The 21,203-nt window shown below is 44.8% G+C and overlaps 1 protein-coding gene across 2 annotated transcripts; it reads left to right on the plus strand.

The window, feature by feature from the left end:
• The first annotated feature begins 1,076 nt into the window (after positions 1-1,076).
• Positions 1,077-10,475, plus strand: Tlr1 (toll like receptor 1). 2 transcript variants are annotated; one of them, XM_036201126.1, is made up of 3 exons: positions 1,077-1,096; positions 1,523-1,646; positions 7,978-10,475. In XM_036201126.1, the coding sequence occupies exon 3, from the start codon at positions 8,044-8,046 to the stop codon at positions 10,429-10,431; it is 2,388 nt and encodes a 795-aa protein (XP_036057019.1). In that variant the 5' UTR covers positions 1,077-1,096; positions 1,523-1,646; positions 7,978-8,043; the 3' UTR covers positions 10,432-10,475. The 2 variants fall into 2 exon arrangements, with proteins under 2 accessions (XP_036057019.1, XP_036057018.1); XM_036201125.1 differs by lacking the exon at positions 1,077-1,096 and having other exon boundaries at positions 1,458-1,646.
• Positions 10,476-21,203: the final 10,728 nt, after the last annotated feature.

A 21,203-nucleotide genomic window follows, 5' to 3' on the forward strand; every position in this document is an offset into this window, starting at 1 on the left:
GGGAACAGGGACAGATCATTTGGGAACTATGACAACTATTCTTGGTTGTCAATTTGACTACTGAACTAAATATTCTCCATTAAACAAATTCTGAGATGAGGAACAGAGACAGGTCAAAAGAAATCCCAGAGTCCTTGGTTTAGGGAACTCTGGAGGATGAAGCATCCAGCAGAGATGTGCGGAGGGCAGACAGAAGGAGGTGTGTTGTCTCCACGTTCGCACAGTGACTGAACAAGCGTGGGGGCAGCTGCCATTTAGCTTTGATTACCCATTTGTTGTGGTTGTTTTGTAAGAGTGGGGCCCTCAGAACAGAGTCCTTGAGTTTGCTGACCAAAACCGAGTCAGAGGAAGTATCATGGGTCTTATTTGAGAAAGCAGAGCCTTGCTGGCAGGTTTTTGTTTGTCTTTTGTTCTTTTAACACAGAGCTTTCAAACTGAAGCTCTGAAGAAAGGTCGAAAATATTAATGGAAGAGCTTTGCTCCAAACTGCATCTGGAAACTAGCGACCCAGAAGACTAGCATTTGTCCTACAAGTCTCTCAGAAATTCTCTTTATGAGAGAAAATCACAGGCTGATCTCTGTGAGTTTGAGGCCAGCCTGATCTACAGAGGGAGTTCCAGGACAGCCAGGGCTACACAGAGAAACCCTGTCTCGAAAAACAAACCAACAAAAAAGCCAGAGGAAAAGCGAAGCAGATGAGATGCGCCAGAAACCCCCCACACCCAACACCGTCTCAACAACCCAGGTAAGCAGGTTGACTTCAGCCTGTAACAGTCTACAAATTACTAACTTCACTCCACCAGTGGAGACATCAGTGAGCCCACTGGAGTGAAGGAGAAAGACAGAACCGTAAAGAGATTGCTCTATTTGACTACAAGTCTACGAATGCATTTCATAAGCTGTTCTACTTAGGAACAGAGAACTTGGACCTAAGCTTTCTATGTGGTGTGATTCCAGTAATGAACAGTAGGTGGAAGTAAAGAGCCCTTTCTTTCAATGCTGAAAGGAGTTACCAAAAAAACAAAAAAAACCCTTGAGGAAGTAAGTGCTTGAATTCATTATTGCTATTGCTATGCCAGAGAGGCAGGTTGCCTTGGTAAGTAAAACAAATTACTCTTCTAGAAATAAGGACAGTGCTAGGTGCCACGTGGAAATAGAAAATGTCTCTACAATCAAGTCATATGTATTTCTCTAAGTAGGCTTGCTTCTGGTAATTGCTTAGTGTGACTGTGTGACTTGAAACTAGTATTTGTTCAACCTAAATCAGAGAAAACCTTCATCTTGTGTGATTTGTTTTCAAGATGCCGTGTGTGTGTATGTGTGTGTGTGTGTGTGTGTGTGTGTGTGTGTGTGTGTGTAGATGAGTCAGGAGTCCACGTGTTGGAACTTACTACCTTCTGTGAGGCAGCAAGACAGAGGAAGCTCGGTCAGACTTGCCCTTTGGGAGGAACCTAGGGTTGGATTTGACCAGATCATCAGAGTAGAGGTCCATGATTGAATACTGGTGGCTTAAAAATGGCAGGGGAGTGACCAGAGTACACACATCTGTCCTCATCTCTTGCCATGGGATGTCCCCCACTGGTGTGCTGAGATTCTGCGTTCGAGGTCATTGCCAGAAGTGACCCCTTGGAGTGTGGACCAAAACTGTAAGTAAAACGAACTTCTTTTCTTATCAAGAAGTCTGTCTCAGGCGTTCCATTAGACCAATGAAAACGGTCTGTGCAGTGTCATCCCGTTTCTCCGGGAGAAGAGCTATGATGTACAGTTCCTTTTTCATGGTGAGGGTTATTTTCACTTTTATTCTGAGTTAGTCTTTCTAGATACTCTTGTCTGTTGTCTCAGACTGTGGAAACTGTCCTGGGGAGATAGAAGTCAAACTGGATTTGTAGGCTTCAAAAATACTCTCCAAGCCACATTCAAGTTGCTCAGTGCAGAAGTTTGCAAAGTCACATAGGAGGCCGGGCAGAAAAGCTCTTGGCCTCTTTGCGGTCCCTCCAACAGTGGTTAATATTTACGCTAGTTCGGAGAAAATCTCTTCACACATGTTGGCAGAACTGAACTTAATGAGCCAGCTTTATTGTGTGGGTGTTGTCCCATGTAAGACCAGCAAAACCCTGATTTGATGTCCCCAGAGTTTCAGAACGTGAACACTTTACTTCCGTGTGTCATCTGAGGGCAGCTTAGCTTGCCCTGAATCATCAAAACAGACACGAATGTATCTGAAGACTTCTATGCTTTGAAAGTCTCCTTTCACTGTGCAATTAATGAATCATCCTTTTAGTTAATGGTAAAACAGTTTTGAGGTTCCAAGATAGATGGGGGGTCGGTGACTATCACAACGTTGCTCAACAATGTTTTGGCAGGACATGGCGCTACCCACCTGTCATCCCAGCATTCTGGAGGCTGAGGCAGGAGGGTCACTGCAAGTTTGAGGCCACCCTGATCTTCATAGCTACAAAATGAATTCCGGGATAGCCAGGGTTACATATTGAGAGGTGTCTCAAAAACAAAAACAGTAACAAAAGAATTTGGTTTTGTTTGGACAAGAAGATCTAGACATTGACTTTTCAGTGACTTTATTGCATTATCTACCATTGATAACTCCAAATAGCTAAAATTATCTAAATATCTAAAAATATCTACAACAAATATCTAAAATTCATCTTTTTACACATATAATACTTTGATTTCTTTTTAAAAAACATTTCTTACTTCAGTGTATGTGTGTGTGTGTGTGTGTGTGTGTGTGTGTGTGTGTGTGTGTGTTTGCCTGTGTACATGTGGATCTCAGAAGGCAGTTTATGGGATTCTCTCCGTCTACTGTGTGGGTCCTGGGGATCAAACTCAAGATGTCAGTGCCTCCTTTACCTGCCAAACCATCTCACCAGCCCTAGTATTTTGATGTCTTAATTATAGAATTGAAAAGTGGCTTCATAACCCGAATATCTCCACGAGTAAGTTGAAGTGGAAGGGGTCAGTTGCTTTAGGTGAGACCAGAACTGGAGGACACTTCTTTCCCACCCCGGGACAGGCTGCTTCATCACCTACTTGGCCACAGGCAGATTCTAACCGTTTGAGGTTGCTGCGGTTAAGAGAACAAAGACGCTTCATTCTGCCCATGGAGATCTCTGTCTGCCTCAGACGCTCTCCATGCCTTATGCCTGACAGTGCTGGCCACTGCTTCATTGAAATCGGGCCTTGCCGTTGGGGGAAGTCTCTGATTTAGATGTACAGGTGGAAATAAGTAGGGAAGCCCCAAGTGAGTCTTATACCCAACTGTGTTTACTCTGACCTGATTAAAACATGCAGTTCAGCCCTGGGATACTGAGCCCTGGCCAGTATCCAGAATTACCCAGATGTTATTGGGTATGATTTTGATTCTCATTGTCTTCATAAGACTGGGCTTCATAATAGGAACAATGGCGGCTTATAAATGACAGGACCTTGTAGCTCATAGTAGAAGCTTGCCTAGCATGTGCTGGCCCTGGGTTTGATTCCTGGGGCTACATACAAGCACACACACACACACACACACACACACACACACACGCACGCACGCACGCACGCACGCACGTACGCACGCACGCACGCACGATGCACGCACGCACGCATGCACAGAAATAACAAAGCAAGAGAAGTTTGTCCTCATAGCTCTGGAAGCCAGAAGTGCATTTTGAGAGTGCCCTATGCTTGGAGGGCTGGCAAAAGCCCTCTTATGAATTGTGGGTGGCCAACATCTCATGTCTTCATGGAAGGAACAGAGCCCTATGAAGTCCTTTTTGTAAGCACTTGGTTTGATACCATTCATGAGACTTCTGTCTTCATGATCTTAGATTCATTACCTTCCCAAGGGTTCCAGGTCCCAATCCCACCCACTTGAAGGTTAATGTTCAAATCCAGCACCATCCTAATCCCACCCACTTGAAGGTTAATGTTCAAATCCAGCACTTAACACTGACGTAAATACTGCTCCTTGTGTGTGAGTTCATTGGGAAGCTGGAGCGGGATAATTGAACACTTCTCGGCCTTTCCCAGGGCAATCAATGCCATGAAAAGGCTAGTCTTGCTTTTCACATCAACTTTGATGCTGTCATCTTTCTTGCCCCGAGTCTTCATGAATGCAGCTGGTGAAGAAATCAGGATAGCCAGGGCATCCGTGGACAGCCCTACAGAAAGATCAGCCCTGACAGAGCACTGGGAGCCAGAGAGGTCTGCATGTCTGGCCTGGGGAACTTTCATAACACAGGGTTCTCTCTCAGAATTGAATTCTTTTTTTTTTTTTTTTTTTTTTGGTTTTTTGAGACAGGGTTTCCCTATGTAGCTTTGCGCCTTTCCTGGAACTCACTTGGTATCCCAGGCTGGCCTTGAACTCACAGAGATCCACCTGGCTCTGTCTCCTGAGTGCTGGGATTAAAGGCATACGCCACCACCAGCCAGCCAGAATTGAATTCTGTAGATCTGTCTATGCCATTGGATGTGTGTTGAGGGACCTGTGGGCAGGGATCTGGCTCTGTGTTGGTATACTGCTGGCTTGTTTTCTAACACCATCCTAGGGCGTTTTTAATCAATTCACGGAGACAACTGCAGAGCTGGGCAGCTGTTAATTAAAACGCCTCTCACATACATCTCAACACAGCTCCCTCTGTTCTCGCATGTCACTGGAAAGGTGAGAACAGGAGGGTAGGTGAGGTAGCATGTGACAATGAGAGAGCAATGGGTACAACCCCAGACGAGACCTGGCACTTCAGAGGGGGGAACATTCCTTCAATGAATGAACGAAAAAAGAGTTTCTGAAGCTTTTCCATTTTCAAACCCCTCCAGTATTGGCTGGATAAATAAATGGACGAACGAATGAGTGGATTATTGTTATGACTCAATTTCCTCGTGACTCTTCAGATTTATTCTGGTTTGAATGTGAAATGTGCCACCTAGGCTCATGTATTCAAACACCTGGGCTCCAGTGGGTGCTGTTTGGGGAGGTTATGGAGTCTTTAGGAGGTGGAGTCTTGTGGAGGAAGTGTCTGTCATTGGGAGTGGGGTTTGAAGCTTCATAGCCTCACCTCACCCTCCTTCTCTCTCTCTGCCTCCTGCGCATGGATGAAAATGTGACCAGCCAGCCTTGGTGCTCCTGCTGCCTGCCTCCTCTGCCATAGTCTGTCCCGCTGGAGCCATAAGCCAAACTAAATCCATTCTTCCTTAAGTTGTTCTTCTCGGGAGGTTTTATTTATTTATTTGTTTATTTTGGTTTTTCGGAGACAGGGTTTCTCTGTGTAGCTTTGTGCCTTTTCCTGGAATTCACTTGGTAGCCCAGGCTGGCCTTGAACTTACAGAGATCTATCTGGCTCTGCCTCCCGAGGGTAGATTTAACCACCTTGTTAAATAAAAATCACAGAGCCAATGCAGAGATGAAAGCCAAGAAGTCAGAGTAATAGCTAAGAGCTAAAAACCTTTACTTTTTTTTTTTTTTTTTTTTTGCTAGAGCTGAGGACCGAACCACTGAGCTGAATCCCCAACCCCTAAAAACCTTTTCTTACCCTTCACTGCAGCTCCTGTCCTTCCCTCAGCAAGAGACCTACTTCCCGTGTCTGTATCTTTTTTACAGACTTTCTGTTCTGCCTTCTCATTGGTTATAAACCCAACCACATGACCTCCTAGTCACTGCCTGTCTGTACAGACCTCCAGGTCTTCTATGGTTGGTATTGAGATTAAAGGTGTGTGTCTCCATGCTGGCTGTATCCTTGAACACACAGAGATCAGCCTGTCATTTGATCTGGATTAAAAGTGTGCGTCACCACTGTCCAGCTTCTGCTATGGCTTGCTATTAGCTCTGACCCCCAGGCAACTTTATTTATTAACATACAAATAAAGTCACATTTCAGTACAAATAAAATGTCACCATACCCGAGTGGTGGGATTAGAGGCTTATGCCACCACCGCCTGGCTTCTCAGGATGTTTTAATCACAGCAGCAAAGGTAACTAAGATGGCATCTAACCCAACTTCCTATCACAGCAGCAAAAGTAACTAAGATGGCATCTAACCCTACTTCCTTGTCATGGCCAACAAAGCCTAGAGTGATCTTGGCCCTTCTGCCTCTTGTGTTTGCTTCACCCCAGGCTAATGCTGGCCTCGCTCCTCCTCAGACCAGCTCACCTCAGGTCCATCTCAGGACTTTATAATTTCCTTTTCTTTCACTGGAAGGGCTCTTCCCTTAGCTCTCTGGCTTTCTTTTGGCTTCAGCCCCAAGGTTGTCAATAGGCTTTCTCCAGTAAACCAGCCAAAACTAATTACTTAGCATTGCCTCAGACCTGAAGTTAACCTGATTCATTTTTTTCTAGATTATACTTAACCACTGCATGAAATTAAAATTGGCTATTTATTAACAGGACTTGGTTTCGAGAGACAGGGTTCTTCTTCACTCTTCTGTGTCTAGGCCCTAAAGCACTAACGTATATTGTTGGATACATAAATGGATGAATGAATGAATGACCTTTTACTGTGATCTTTATCAGCTTCTGGGTAAGACCAAAGTTACAAGCAAAACTTGCACAGGTAACAACAGTAGTGCCAGTGATGCCCGGCAGTTCTGACTCTGCCACCCAGGGGTCTCTTCAGAAACTCACGGACACCTGATCTTTTCCCTCAAAGCATAAAGGGAGTCTCAGCCTCGGTTCTAAATGAGTGAATGAGAGGGTCAGAGCCAGGGAGTGTCTTGGTCAGGGTTACTGTTGCGGTGATGAAACACGACCAAAAGCAAGCTGTGGGGGAAAGAGCTTATTTGGTTTACACCAAATCTATATATCTATATAATCCTCTATATCCATAGTCCATCCCTGTAGTAAGTCAGGACAGGAACTCCAACTGGGCAGGGACCTGGAGGCAGGAGCTGATGGAGAGGCCATGGAGGAGAGCTGCTTATTAGCTTGCTCATCATGCTTCCTCAGCCTGGTTTTATTTTTTGTGGGGGGGGGGGGTTGGTTTTTTGAGGCAGAGTTTCTCTGTAGCTTTGGAGCCTGTCCTGGACTAGCTCTGTAGACCAGGCTGTCCTCAAACTCACAGAGATCCACCTGGCTCTGCCTCCTGAGTCCTGGGATTACAGGCATGCACCACCTGGGCCCAGCTCTTTTTTTTTTTTTTTTTTTTTTTAAGATTTATTTATTTACTATGTATACAGTGAGTGTTCAGCCTGCAGACCAGAAGAGGGCACCAGATCTCTTATTGTAGATCATTGTGAGCCACCATGTGGTTGCTGGGAATTGAACTCAGGAGTTTTGGAAGAACAGCCAGTGCTCTTAACCTCTGAGCTATCTCTCTAGACCCTCAGCTTGCTTTCTTATAGAACCCAAGACTACCAGTCAGGGACAGCCCTACCCATCATGGGCTGGGCCCTCCCCGTCAATCACTGGTTAAGAAAATGCCCTACAGTGGGATCTTATGGAGGCATTTTCTCAATTGAGGTTCCCTCCTTTCAGATGTCAAGTTGACATTAAACTATCCAGTATAAGGAGTTTCCGTGGACCATCTGTGTTCCAGTCCTACAGCTCTTGCCATAGATGATCAGGAATTGGCTTAAAACAACAGCAGTTTATTCTGGAGGCTGAAACTACAGACATGGACAGGACCGGGGTCTCTCTAGAGCCTCCTCCAACTCTTGCCGTATGCAAAGTTGTTTGGGGCTGGCAAGATGGCTAAGAGGGTAAAGGCACTTGCTGCCAAACCTGACAAGCTGAGTTCAGTCTCCAGGTGGTCTCACACGGTGGAAAGAGAAAACTGACTCCCACAATTGTCTTCCACGCATGCCCCGTGGCACATACATAGGACCTATTGTCTATCTATCCACCGTCTACTGAATTTATCACTCTTCCTGGTTTTGGGTTGTACAACTCTAAAGAATATAGCCTTCATTTTATGAATCTCTAAGAACAAAAACTGTTTAATGCCTAACTTAATGTAACCATTTAATGTGAATTTTTCCTAGGACCTGTTCCTATGTCGAGATGCTCTGAAGAACAGCAGCCACCTCAGGAATGTCTATTGCCACACAATGACTAAAACAAATTCCATCATCTTCTATTTTATCGTTGTCTTAGAACTGATACTTACCGAAATCCAGTTATCTGATGGAAGTGAGCTCATCATTAGAAGGCCAAGAGCAAACCTCACCCATGTGCCCAAAGACCTACCCTTGGCAACAACTACTTTAGATATATCACAAAACAATATATCTGTACTTCAGGCTTCTGACATCATCTTGTTGTTGAAGCTGAGGGTCTTGATGATGTCCTACAACAGACTCCAGTGTCTTGATATTGGTGTCTTCAAATTCAACCCGGAACTGGAATATTTGGATTTGTCCCACAATGAGTTAAGGGTGATTTCTTGCCACTCAACAGCCAACTTCAAGCACTTAGACCTCTCCTTCAATGCATTTGATGCCCTGCCCATATGCAAGGAGTTTGGTGACATGTCCCAACTAGAATTTCTAGGACTGAGTGGTACTAAGTTACAAAATTCAAGTGTGCAGCCGATTGCTCATTTGAATATGAGTAAGGTTTTGCTGGTTTTAGGAGACACTTATGGGGAAAAAGAAGACCCCGGGAGTCTTCAGCACATCAGCACTAGGATCCTGCATATTGTTTTCCCTGTGAAAAGAGAATTTAATTTTATTCTGGATGTATCGGTCAGCACTGTAGTCAATTTGGAACTATCTAACATCAAGTGTGTAGTTGAAGACAGCGAGGCCTCTTATTTCTTAAGGGCTTTGTCAAAGCTTGGAAAGAATGAGAGACTATCAAACCTTACCTTAAACAACGTTGAAACAACATGGAATTCCTTCATGGGCATCCTCCAGTGTGTATGGCATACACCCGTAAAGTATTTCTCAATTTCAAACATGAAACTACAAGGTGAACTTGAGCCAAGAGATTTCAATTATTCTGACACTTCTTTGAAGGCTTTGTCAATATATCAAGTTGTCAGTAATGCGTTCAGTTTATCACAAAATTACCTATACAGTATCTTTTCCAATATGAACATCCAAAACTTCACAGTGTCTGGAACACGCATGCTTCACATGCTTTGTCCATCCCAAGTCAGCCCATTCCAGCATTTGGACTTTACAGATAACCTCTTAACAGACTTGGTTTTTAAAGACTGTAGAAACTTGATTGAATTGAAAACACTTATTTTACAAAAGAACCAGTTAAAGAAACTTGAAAACACAATTCTTATGTCTGCGGAGATGACATCTCTTCAAGAGCTCGACATTAGCCAGAATTCTCTAAGCTATGGTGGGGGGGGAAGCCTGTGCTCCTGGACTCAGAGCTTGCTAGTTTTAAATTTGTCTTCAAATATGCTCACTGACTCTGTTTTCAGATGCTTACCTCCCAAGGTTAAGGTCCTTGACCTTCACAACAACAGAATAATGAGCATCCCCAAAGATGTCACCCACCTGCAAGCTTTGCAGGAACTCAACGTTGCATCCAATTCTTTGACGGACCTTCCTGGATGCGGGGCCTTCAGCAGCCTCTCTGTGCTGGTCATTGAGCATAATTTAGTTTCCCACCCCTCAGCAGATTTCTTCCAGAGCTGTCAGAAGATTAGGTCCATAACAGCAGGGAACAACCCATTCCAATGTACATGTGAGCTGAGAGAATTTGTCAAAAACATGGGCCAAGTGTCAGGAGAAGTGGTAGAGGGCTGGCCTGATTTGTACACGTGTGACTCCCCAGCAAGCGCTAGGGGGACCCCACTGCAGGACTTCCACATGTCTCCATTGTCCTGCAATACTGTTCTGCTGATTGTCACCATCGGGGTCACTTTGCTGGTGTTGGCTGCCATCGTGGCTTTCCTCTGCCTCTGCTTTGATCTGCCCTGGTATCTGAGGATGGTGTTTCAGTGGACACAGACCCGGCACAGGGCCAGGAACACCCCTGTAGAAGAACTCCAGAGGGATTTCCAGTTTCATGCTTTTGTCTCATACAGTGGGCACGATTCTGCCTGGGTGAAGAATGAATTACTCCCAAACCTAGAGAAAGATGGCATACGGGTTTGCCTCCATGAGAGAAACTTTGTCCCTGGCAAGAGCATTGTGGAGAATATCATCCATTTCATCGAGAAGAGTTACAAGTCCATTTTCGTGTTGTCTCCTCACTTCATCCAGAGTGAGTGGTGCCATTATGAACTCTGCTTTGCACACCACAATCTCTTCCATGAAGGGTCTGACAACTTAATCCTGATCTTGCTGGAGCCCATTCCACAGTACTCTATCCCTAGCAACTACCACAAGCTTAAAACTCTCATGGCACGAAGGACTTACTTGGAGTGGCCTACAGAGAAGAGCAAACATGGACTTTTTTGGGCAAACCTAAGAGCAGCCATTAATGTCAAGCTGGTTAACCAAGCGGAAGCCATGTGTCACATACAGAGATAAGAATATTCTCTTTGGGCTGGAGAGATGGCTCAGTGGTTAAGAGATCCTCCAGAGATCCTGAGTTCAATTCCCAGCAACCACATGGTGTCTTACAACCACTTGTAATGAGATCTGGTGCCCTCTTCTGGCCTGCAGGGACACACGCAGGCAGAATACTGTATACATAATAAATACATAAATCTTTAAAAAAAAAGAATATTCTCCTTATCAGTGTTGCTACTTTGGACAGTTCTGATAATGGTGCCGTTGGCTTTAGCATGAACCCCAAAATGAGTGCTATAATTTTGGTTGAAATCATTCATTTTCTTTTTAAAAAAATTATTGTTTTGTGTGTATAGGTATTCGTCTGCATGTATTTTTGTATGTATTACATGCATGTCTGGTGCCCTTGGAGCCCAGAAGCAGAGGACACTAGAGTCACTGGAACTGGAGTTATGGACAGTTGGGAGCTGCCGTGTGGATGCTGGGAATTGAATGTGGGTCCTCTGAAACAGCAGAGCTAAGCTATCTCTCCAGCCCCCAAACCATTAATTTCAAACACTGAAGGGAATCATTTGTTTCTTTGCTATCACCAAATTCCTTGAATTTACCATAGAATGGGGGGAAACCCTTCCTTCTGCAGATGCGTGTATTTCTGTGTGCTGGGTCAACAGAAGAGAAACTCCAACTCAGCTCACTTCAGGTTGACTTTCCCGTCTTTCTTTCTGGGTTCAACCCCTGAATCCCTTCACTCTTAGGTCCTGATATTACTTTCCCACATAAATTGCCTGCCTATAAAGCTCTCCTCTCTGTTTCCACTTAATGGAGGGGTTGATGGTGTAGTCTACACGTGACTGCATGTACTGATAACCCCTTGTCCTGAGGAACTCACAGTGAGTCAGAGTAGCCAGTATGTCTCCAGATCCAGAAAGAGGAATGAAATAAGGAGCTACAGTGATGTTCAGAGGTGATTTAATGTGGCCATCTTAGAAATAACAGGTAGTTAATCTCAGCACCTAGGTGACAGAGGTGGGTGGATCTCTGTGAGTTCAAGGCCACCCACCCTACTCTACATAGCAAGTTCTAGGACCGCCAGGGCTCTGTAGAGTGACCCTGTCTCAAAACAAACAAAAACCAAACCAAGAAAACTGGAACTGGTAGGTTAGGTTTCCCATTGGGTCTTGAAGGGAGCCTCAATATGTAATGGTGAAGAACAAAAAGGCCGTTATAATAAAGACAGTAAGCACCCAGGCTTACTCTGGGGCTGCTGTCCCAGTGTGGTGAGACATGAGGTTCACCACCAATGAGACTAGTATATAGTTGTCGACAGTTAAACAAAAACCATCTTGCAGTCAGCCATACTGGTGCATGCCTGTGATCCCAGCAACCTCCAGGCCGAGGTAGGAGATCCCTGAATTTTAGGCTAGCCTGGGCTGCATAGTCGGAGCCTATCTCAAGGAGGAAGAGGAGGAGAAAGTAAAGGAGGAGCATATGGTCAATGGTCTTAATTTGTCTATTGAGCCAGGACGGGGGGTTTATCAAACACAACATCTAGGAAGGACAATGGGAGGTGAACGTAAACCGTGAACCATGAAACTGTTACTCTGTAGTGGTGTTGCAAACAGTCGTTCTAACTGGTTCTTCCATTCCCTCTAGGCCCACTCCACTCCCCACGTGACGCTTCTAGATTTCACAATCCAGTTTCAACTCCTTAGCAAGCGATTCTGTAGTAGCTTCGGGGACTTTGGGGAGACCACGGTTCTGGGGCTGGGTGTTCACGGTCGTGGCAAGGTGGGGTCGACTCCTTGTGAGAGCCAGGAGGGAAGGGCCTGCTCCCCGCCTCTTCTGGATCTGCATCTGGCTGTTTTCTCCCTGTTTCTCCACTTTGTCTTATCCGTTTGCCTGTCTGCTTCTGTGTGCTCATTTCCTGTTTTCATACAGACATCTATGGTCTGGCTTCTGTCCGGTACTAATGCTTCTCTCTTAATTATACCCACAACGCTCCCATTTCCAAGAAAGGTCCCATTCTGAAGTGCTGAGGTTCAGGAGTGCAACCTAGGCATTTGGAAGATACAATTCAGCCCCTGACACCTAACTCCCAAAGTTAAAAGGCAGTCTCTGCAGGGAGGCACAAAGACTCTTGGAGTTTATCCAACCAAGTCAGGATTTTGAGACATTAGATCAAGTCCTGTATGAAGACAGCTGAACTCACAAGCGACTTCGTGGAGGTTGCCTTGAGGCTGCAGCGGCACTTTTGGCATCTGCCACCAAAGAATTCCAAGCTGAGAGATGAAGAATTCATGTCAAAGCACAGATAAAAAAAAATGAAGCAATGAAAGTAAGAAACAGATAAATGAGAAGAAAAATAGAATTCAGCCCAGCGGTGGTAGCACATGTCTTTAATCCCAGCACTCGGGAAGTAGAGGCAGGTGGATCTCTGAGTTCAAGGCTAGCCTGGTCTACAGAGTGAGTTCCAGGACAGCCAATGCTATACAGAGAAACTCTGTCTCAAAACAAAATAAAACAAACAACAACAAAAAAAAAAAAAAAAAAAAGGAAAGAAAGCAAAAGAAAAGAAATACAGACTTTAAATGCAAGATCCGAAGCCAGTTTGGATTTCAGTTTTAACTTCTACATTCATTTGTGACAATTATAAACAAACTACTTAAATTTTCTAAGCTAATTTCATTCTTTATGTTATAGATTTTTCAAGAAGTACCCTTGGGTTGGGGATTTAGCTCAGTGGTAAAGGGTTTGCTTAGCAAACGCAAGACCCTGGGTTCAATCCTCAGCTCAAAAAAAAAAAAAAGTACCCATAAGGGAGCTGATCAACACCTCTAGATTTAAAATTGCTCAAAATGCTCCCCAAAGTGTAGCAGTCATAGGGCAAGCTTTCCGTGTGGCTCAGTTCTATGACCCAGCACTCAAGTCTGAGATGCACATCTTTCCTCTTCGGGGAGTTATAGGACCCATAAAGAACAGAACCCACCTCCACGGTGTTCCACTGAAATGAGCAGGGGGCGCATTCTTCTCACGCATTGATTCGACCTGTCAGCAGTCTGCAGCTGGTACACACTCTCATGGTCCAAGCCTCTGCAGTCTTTCCACGTTAATGCCAAAAGCAAATAGGCCTTTATGGACTATTGATTCAGGTTATGTAAACCAAATAAATTCCTCTCCAATTACTCTTGGTTATGTGTTCCATCACAGCAGTAGGAAAGTAAGACATGTGTGTGTGTGAGAATGTGTGTGTACACATGTGTGTGTATGTGTGTGTGTGTGTACAGGTATGTGTGAGTGTGTGTGTGTACACGTGTGTGTGTACGTGTGTGTATGTTTGTGTGTATATGTGTGTATGTATGTGTGTATGTGTGTGTGCATGTGTGTGTACACGTGTGTGTCTGTGTGTGTCTGTGTGTGTGTGTGTGTGTGTGTGTATGTGTGTGTGCATGTGTGTGTATGTGTGTGTATGTGTGTGTGTGTGTGTCTGTGTATGTGTGTCTGTGTATGTGTGTGTGTGTCTGTGTGTGTGTGTGTCTGTACACATGAGACATAATTAAACATTAGTAGTAATTAACTTCTACAGTGTTGATATCCAGTGGTGTACTAATCAACACATATTGTTTTTATTGTTATTAAATATCTTCCCTGGATGTTTTATATGTTCTGGAATAAACTTATAATGTCAGGGGAAGTTTTATTTAAAAAAAATACAGAAAAAATGTTATTTAACAACAGCACCTCATGCTTTCAAAGAAAACTAGGCCCGAATGTGTCTACTTACTTTCTCCTCCCCGTTAACGGGAAGGAAGCTGCTGTTTCCCATCCGCTGCTGTGGGTCCCGCTTGTCTCCCTCAATTTCATTCTTCTTGGAGAAGAGATCTTCCTGTTGAACGTGAATATTTCCCTCATGGGAAGAGGCTTACCTGGTGTTCTCCAGAGGGTCCTCTATCCACTGAGCTCATTCCTCACCTCCTTTGCTGGCCTCGCTTCCTCCTTTTCCAGGAGTTTAGGCTCAAGACAGTGTCTCACGCTGTAGCCCAGGCTAGTCTTGAACTCCAGGCAATCTGCCTGCCCAGCCTCCTGAGAACGGGGATTACCGGCATGAGCAGCCACAGCTGGCCTTTGTAAAGCCACCAACTCTGGCTGTTCATCTCTGTCAATGTGCTCACCACGGTCACCTGTCAGGGGCTGGGTTCTCTGGCTTCCAGGTGAAGGAGAGGCTAGCTTGCCTTTATTCTGTGGAGTGGGCTCTCCCTTCCCCTGGAGCTGAGCTATTTCCTGAGGTAGAGTAGCAACATGCTATGCAGCAGCGGCACTAATGACACGTGGGTCCACTTGCTTTGGGGACCTTCACAACTGAGGCTGACATAATCCCATTTTATCAAACTGTCACCACAGTGAGGGAGCAGCGGAATGACTGTTTTTCTGTGGCTACAGTAACTTTAGGAGGGTACTGTGATTTGGTGAAAGGCTGAGACCTGTTAAATGCTCATGTTCCTTATCATGTCATTGCACTTCTTGGAATCTGTCCCAGAGAAATTAGTTGAGTTGAGATGTGGACAAATATTTCTTCACAAGTTTGTTGATTGCAGAGTCTTTGGTAACAGTGAAAATTTTAAACACTCGAATTTTCCAATAAGGAACAAATGTGTTGTGTTCCTTTATAGACATCTGGATAGCCATTTAAAATATTAGAGTTAATGGGCTGGTAGGATAGCTCAGGGGATTAAGGTGCTTGCCGCCAAGCCAGACAGCTTCAGTTCAGTCCCCAGGACCCGCATAATAGAAGGTAAGAACTGATTCCCACAAGTTGCCCTCTAGCCTCGCCATGCATACCATGGTACGTGTGTGTGTGTGTGTGTGTGTGTGTGTGTGTGTGTGTACAAAATAAAGAAATATAGTAAAGTATTAAGAGCTAAGATGGATGGTTTTGCATTGTGTATTTTTACCATAACATTTTAAACATGGAGGAAGCGTTTTATTAGCACAGAAGAATGCTTATACAACTACATGACATTAAGCCAACATACGAAACTGCAAGCGCTCCATGGTTTCTGTTATGTTAAGACACATATAAAAATGCCTAGATGGAATATGCAAAAGCATTATCACTGCTCGCCTGCAGCTGAGCGTTTGATTTGCTTCTACACTTTTCTGTACGTGGAAAGTCTCCAACCAGCATGTGAGAAAACGGGGTCCAGAGGTCAAAAACGTCATCTCCAAGAGATGGAACAGTGGAGAACAAAGTTTAAAGCCGGACTTTCTCAAAGGCATTTCCGTCATGAATTCCTCACTCAGTTTCCAATAACTCTGTGCCACTGAATAAGGTCCTTCCTCTCCCCGAGTTTCGTTGTTCTCATCTGTAAAATAGACACACTAGTGTTTCCTTGTTAAAAATGGACCCAGAAATGAAGGTAAAAGGTTTCCGTTGAATTGGGTGCTGCCCAAGTGTCCCTTCAAGTGTCCCCAAGGTTTGTTCTTTGGGATCACCACCCCTTTTCCTTTTCCCTGAGACAAGCCCCATGTAGTCCAGGCTGGCTTCAAACTCACTACGTAGCAGAGGATGCCCTTCTGCCCTTCCTGCCTTCTCCACCTCCTAGGTGCAGATTATAGGTGTGCACCATCACACTCGGCTTTGGGTAGTGCTGAGGACAGGACCCAGAGCTTGGTCCACACTAGGCGAGCACTCTACCCACTAAACTAAGTCCCCAGCCCTTTGTTTTCTTTTTGGTAATCAGTAAAATCACCGAGTTCCCAGCTTGCACGGTGACAGGGAAGAAGAGCTGGCCGGCCGGAATGCAGAAAGGAGCTGGGCTCCCTGGCTCACACTCATTCTCGCTGCCTATCATTTCATTTCTTCCGATGGTTCCTCTTCACTTCAGAGCAACTTCCCTGCCTTCCTTGGCTCTGCCAGAGCCATGATGGATGGTATGTATCCTCATCCTTGGCTCTGCCAGAGTTCATGGTGCCAGAGGTGGTATTCTCAAATTAAAATGGGGTTACTTAAAGGAAAGAAAGAAAGAGAGAAGAAAAGAGAGAAAGAAAGAAAGGAAGGAAGGAAGGAAAGAAGGAAGGAAGGAAGGAAGGAAGGAAGGAAGGAAGGAAGGAAAGGAAAGGAAAGGAAAGGAAAGGAAAGGAAAGGAAAGGAAAGGAAAGGAAAGAAAAGAAAAGGAAAGAAAAGAAAAGCAACTCTTGGGTAAAACAATCCAAACAAGAAGGTAATGGGATTTAATTTTAAAAAATTACTGAAGCGAATTAAGAAGAGGCTAACAAACACTATTCCTTGGAGAATGAGGAGGCAGACACTACCCTGCTGGTGACTTACTCACGGGCTGGCCCTGAGAATACTTCTCTTCTTCCAAGACCGCTTGACGTTATAGGGGTCTATTAAAACTTGAAAAAGTAAATGGCACTGTGGTAGTTTGACTAGGAATGGCCCCCATAGGTTCATAGATTTGAAGGCTTGGTTGTTAAGGAGGGGTGTTACTTGACAGGGATTAGGGGATGTGGCCTTGTTGGAGGGAGTGTGTCACTAGGGGTGGGCTTGGGTTTCACATGCTCAAGCCAAGGCCAGTGTTGCTGTCTGCAGATCCAGATGTAGAACTCTCATGTCTGCCTGTGTGCCACCATACCTACTACCGCCATGATGATAGTGGACCAAACCTCTGACACTGTAAGCCAGCCCCAAGGAAATGCTTCCCTTCATAAGAGTTGCCAAGTCATGGTGTCTCTTCACAACAATAGAACTTTGACTAAGAAGAAGCTGGTACCAGGGAGTGGGGCATTGCTATGATAGGCCTGATTGTAGCTTTTGTTGGTGGAATATGGACTTGGGGACTTTAGATTAGGAAGCAATTGAATTCTTTAAACTGGGCTTAAATGGGCTATCCTAGTAGGAGCATGGAAGACAGTGGTGTTGACATCAATGTCGATTATGATGGCCTGGCTCAAGAGGTTTCATAGAAGAAAAAATACTAGTAAAAGACCTAGAGATCATTCTTGTGATATTTTGGCAAAGAATATGGCTGCTTTTTGCCCTTGTCTTAAAAGTCTACTAAGGCTAAATTGAAGAGTTTTGGATTAATGGCATTGGCAGAGGAGATTTCAAAACAGCCTAGTATTGACTGTATCATGGGATTATTGATAAGTTTTGAAATCCCTGGTTGCTGGGTTCCCACTGCTGCTGATGTAATATGCCAAATAAAACTGAATTAATAAATCCAGGTTTAATAAACAGAGCAAAGCAATCCTGGATGACCCTTGTGAAGGCTGGGGAAGAGTCACATGGCAAATATGGCTGCCAGGCCTTAAGTAACCTGTAAGCATGGTCTGGAGCAGCCCCAGGGAGGGGCTGGCTTGTGGTGGGCTTTAAGGGGGTGGGGGTCTGGAACAGGAGGGCAGCTGTAGGGGAGGGGCTGATGTTTGGCAGGCTTTGAGGGAACAGTTTTGGGAGAGAGATTGGGGAGGGGAGTTGAGGTGGACCTTCCACCAGAACATCCCAGTCTCTTCGGGTACATGGATGCCAGGGGCTAAGTGGGGCTTCCACTAGAACACTTATTAGTGGCCAGTCTTCTGCAGATCTCTAATGAAAAAGAGCAAGCTGTGCAAGGAGAGAAAAACAAAGTGGACAGAAGATTACAGATATACCGAGGAGAAAGGAGCACTAGAAAGTGGGATGGAGCTAAGTCCTGTACTCAGGGATAAACAGATTAAGAAAAGCCTAAGTGGAATAAAGTGGGGGCTGAACTTCAGGGCAAGACTCCACCCAGCTAAGCTTCCAACTTGTGAAAAGGAATTAAGGAAAAGCTTAAGCAGGGAAGGAAACCATCAAAAACAGAAAGCTAGTGAAGATGTAATCGAACAAGGGGACCATGTTTCAGCCCCATCAAGCCCCAGAACTTGGCAGCTTCTGCCATGTGGTTCTGGCTTTAGAGTAAAGGTTATAAGAAAGGGGTTATAGACTTTCCCCCAGAGCCTAAAGAAAGCCCCTGAGGTCAGGTATGTGTCAAGGGTGTCCCTTCATGGAGGCTCAGGCCATTGTGTGAAGCTGTGAAGGTGAAGTCTGGATTTTGTTGGAGACCCCAAAATGATGGAGATGCCAGAGCTGTGGGATATCTGCTGAGGAAGCTGCAGACAAGATGCAGAACCAGCCCAAGAGAGAGAAGTGAGCTGCAGTCAACAGAGCTGAAAGGAGTTGAAGGTCTGAAGAATGCTTTGACAATGGAGATGCAGAGTTTGGAGTTTGCTCTGCAGCTTTAGGTCTTGCTTTGGTCCAGTATTTCCTCACTACGCTTCCTCTCCTCCCTTCGGAATGGCAATGGATATCCTGGGTCATTGTGTTGGAAATATGTGACCTGCTTTTTGATTTACAGGGGATTACAGTTAAGAGATTGCCATGAGTCCCAGAAGAGACTTTGGGCTTTTAAGCAGTGCCAATACTGTGATAGACTATGGGGACGTTGGAAATTAGACTGAATGCATTTTTACATTATGATATGGCTACAAGCCCAGGGGTTCAGGGAATGGAGTGTGGTGATCTGAATAGTAATGGTCCCCATAGGCTCATAGATTTGAATGCTTGGTTATTAAGGAGTGGCATCACCTGATAGGGATTAGGAGATATGTCCTTGTTGGGGTAGGTGTGGCCTTGTTGGAAGAAGTGTGTCACTAGGGGTGGGCGTTGGGGTTTCAAATGCTCAAGCCAGGCCTGGTGGCTGTCTCTGCTGCCTGTAGATATGGATGCAAAACTCTCAGCTACTTCTTCAGCACCATATAACTGCCTGAATGCCACCATGCTCTGAACCATGATGATGGACTAAACTTCTGACACTGTAAGCAAGCCCCAATTACATGCTTTCCTTTGTAAGAGTTTCTGTGGTCATGGTGTCTCTTCACAGCCATAGAACAGTGATAAAGACACTAGTACAAGATGGCAGAAGGTGGTGGTATCATTTGAATGTGGAGTCACTTTAAGTGTATTAAAATTTTGAGTAGACAGCTATTTGAGAGTGTGGTAAATCTTATCTCAAACACGACATATACATAGAAAAAATGAAACAAATAAAGTGGAAAAACTAAAAAGTATGGTGCTAGATTGTCATAGGGTATGATGTTGCAGTGAGTGACGTGTCAGCATTTAAATAGAAGATAATGTAAACCCTGAATAATTTACCAAAGACAAATGTTGCTGTGGGAAAAGTGAACCAATGAGTTATAAGAAATATTCTTTTTTGGTAATATTTATCTATTTATTTGTGTATCTATGTGGGTGGTGGGTGACACATGCCATGGTGTGTGTGTGTGTGTGTGTATGTCAGAAGACAACTTTGTGAGGCTGGCTCTCCCCTTCACTTTCGCATGGGTTCTAGGGACTGAACTCAGGGACTGTACAGAAAGTGTTTTCGTTACCTGAGCCATTTTTACCAGCCTTCATTCTGTATTTGAGACAGAGGCGTATGTACTCCAGTCTGGCCTTGAACTCATTGTATAATTGAGAACGATGATCCTCTTGCCTCAACCACCCCCCTACCAGGATTATAGAAGTGTGCCACTAAGCCTGAGTGTTTTCACTTTTCCGTGGCAGATGTGAACAACACAGATACAGCAGTGTGCTGATAAATGCCCAACAATGGACTTCAAAGGGGAGGGGATGCTTTGAAAAATTAGTAACACTCTCTTCATTATTTTATCTTTTTTAAAAAGATTTATTTATTTATCTATCTATCTATCTATCTATTTATTTATTTATTATGTATACAGCATGTATGGCTGCAGGCCAGAAGAGGGCACCAGATCTCATTACAGGTAGTTGTGAGCCACCATGTGGTTGCTGGGAATTGAACTCAGGACCTCTGGAAGAGCAGCCAGCGCTCTTAACCTCTGAGCCATCTCTCCAGCCCTTCATTATTTTATCTAGGAATTTAATAACGTAATAAATTAAATTCCAATTTTCTGATGGGTGTTTGCCAGTTTTGTCTCACACCCACCCACACCCCACACCCCCCCCACATACACACACACACACACACACACACACACACACACACTCCCTTCGTGGTCAATTTCAATGTGTCAATGATAGAAGGTGGAGTTGGAAAGAGGTGGCCATGAATGTCTTAGTACAATGTTTTCACCATGCTGATAAATAGACAGAAAGGCTCTCTAGGGCAAAACCATGGTGGGCACACAGTACAACAGTCAGGTACAACCATGGTGTGCACACAGTAGGGCAGTCAGGTACAACCATGGTGTGCACACAGTACAACAGTCAGGTACAACCATGGTGTGCACACAGTAGGACAGTCAGGTACAACCATGGTGTGCACACAGTAGGACAGTCAGGTACAACCATGGTGTGCACACAGTACAACAGTCAGGTACAACCATGGTATGCACACAGTAGGGCAGTCAGGTACAACCATGGTGTGCACACAGTACAACAGTCAGGTACAACCATGGTGTGCACACAGTAGGACAGTCAGGTACAACCATGGTGTGCACACAGTAGGACAGTCAGGTACAACCATGGTGTGCACACAGTAGGACATTCAGGTACAACCACGGTGTGCACACAGTACAACAGTCAGGTACAACCATGGTGTGCACACAGTAGGACAGTCAGGTACAACCATGGTGTGCACACAGTAGGACAGTCAGGTACAACCATGGTGTGCACACAGTAGGACAGTCAGGTACAACCACGGTGTGCACACAGTACAACAGTCAGGTACAACCATGGTGTGCACACAGTAGGGCAGTCAGGTACAACCATGGTGTGCACACAGTAGGAC

Source organism: Onychomys torridus, chromosome 10, assembly GCF_903995425.1.
Source record: "Onychomys torridus chromosome 10, mOncTor1.1, whole genome shotgun sequence".
In the NCBI taxonomy this organism is placed as follows: Eukaryota; Metazoa; Chordata; class Mammalia; order Rodentia; family Cricetidae; genus Onychomys; species Onychomys torridus.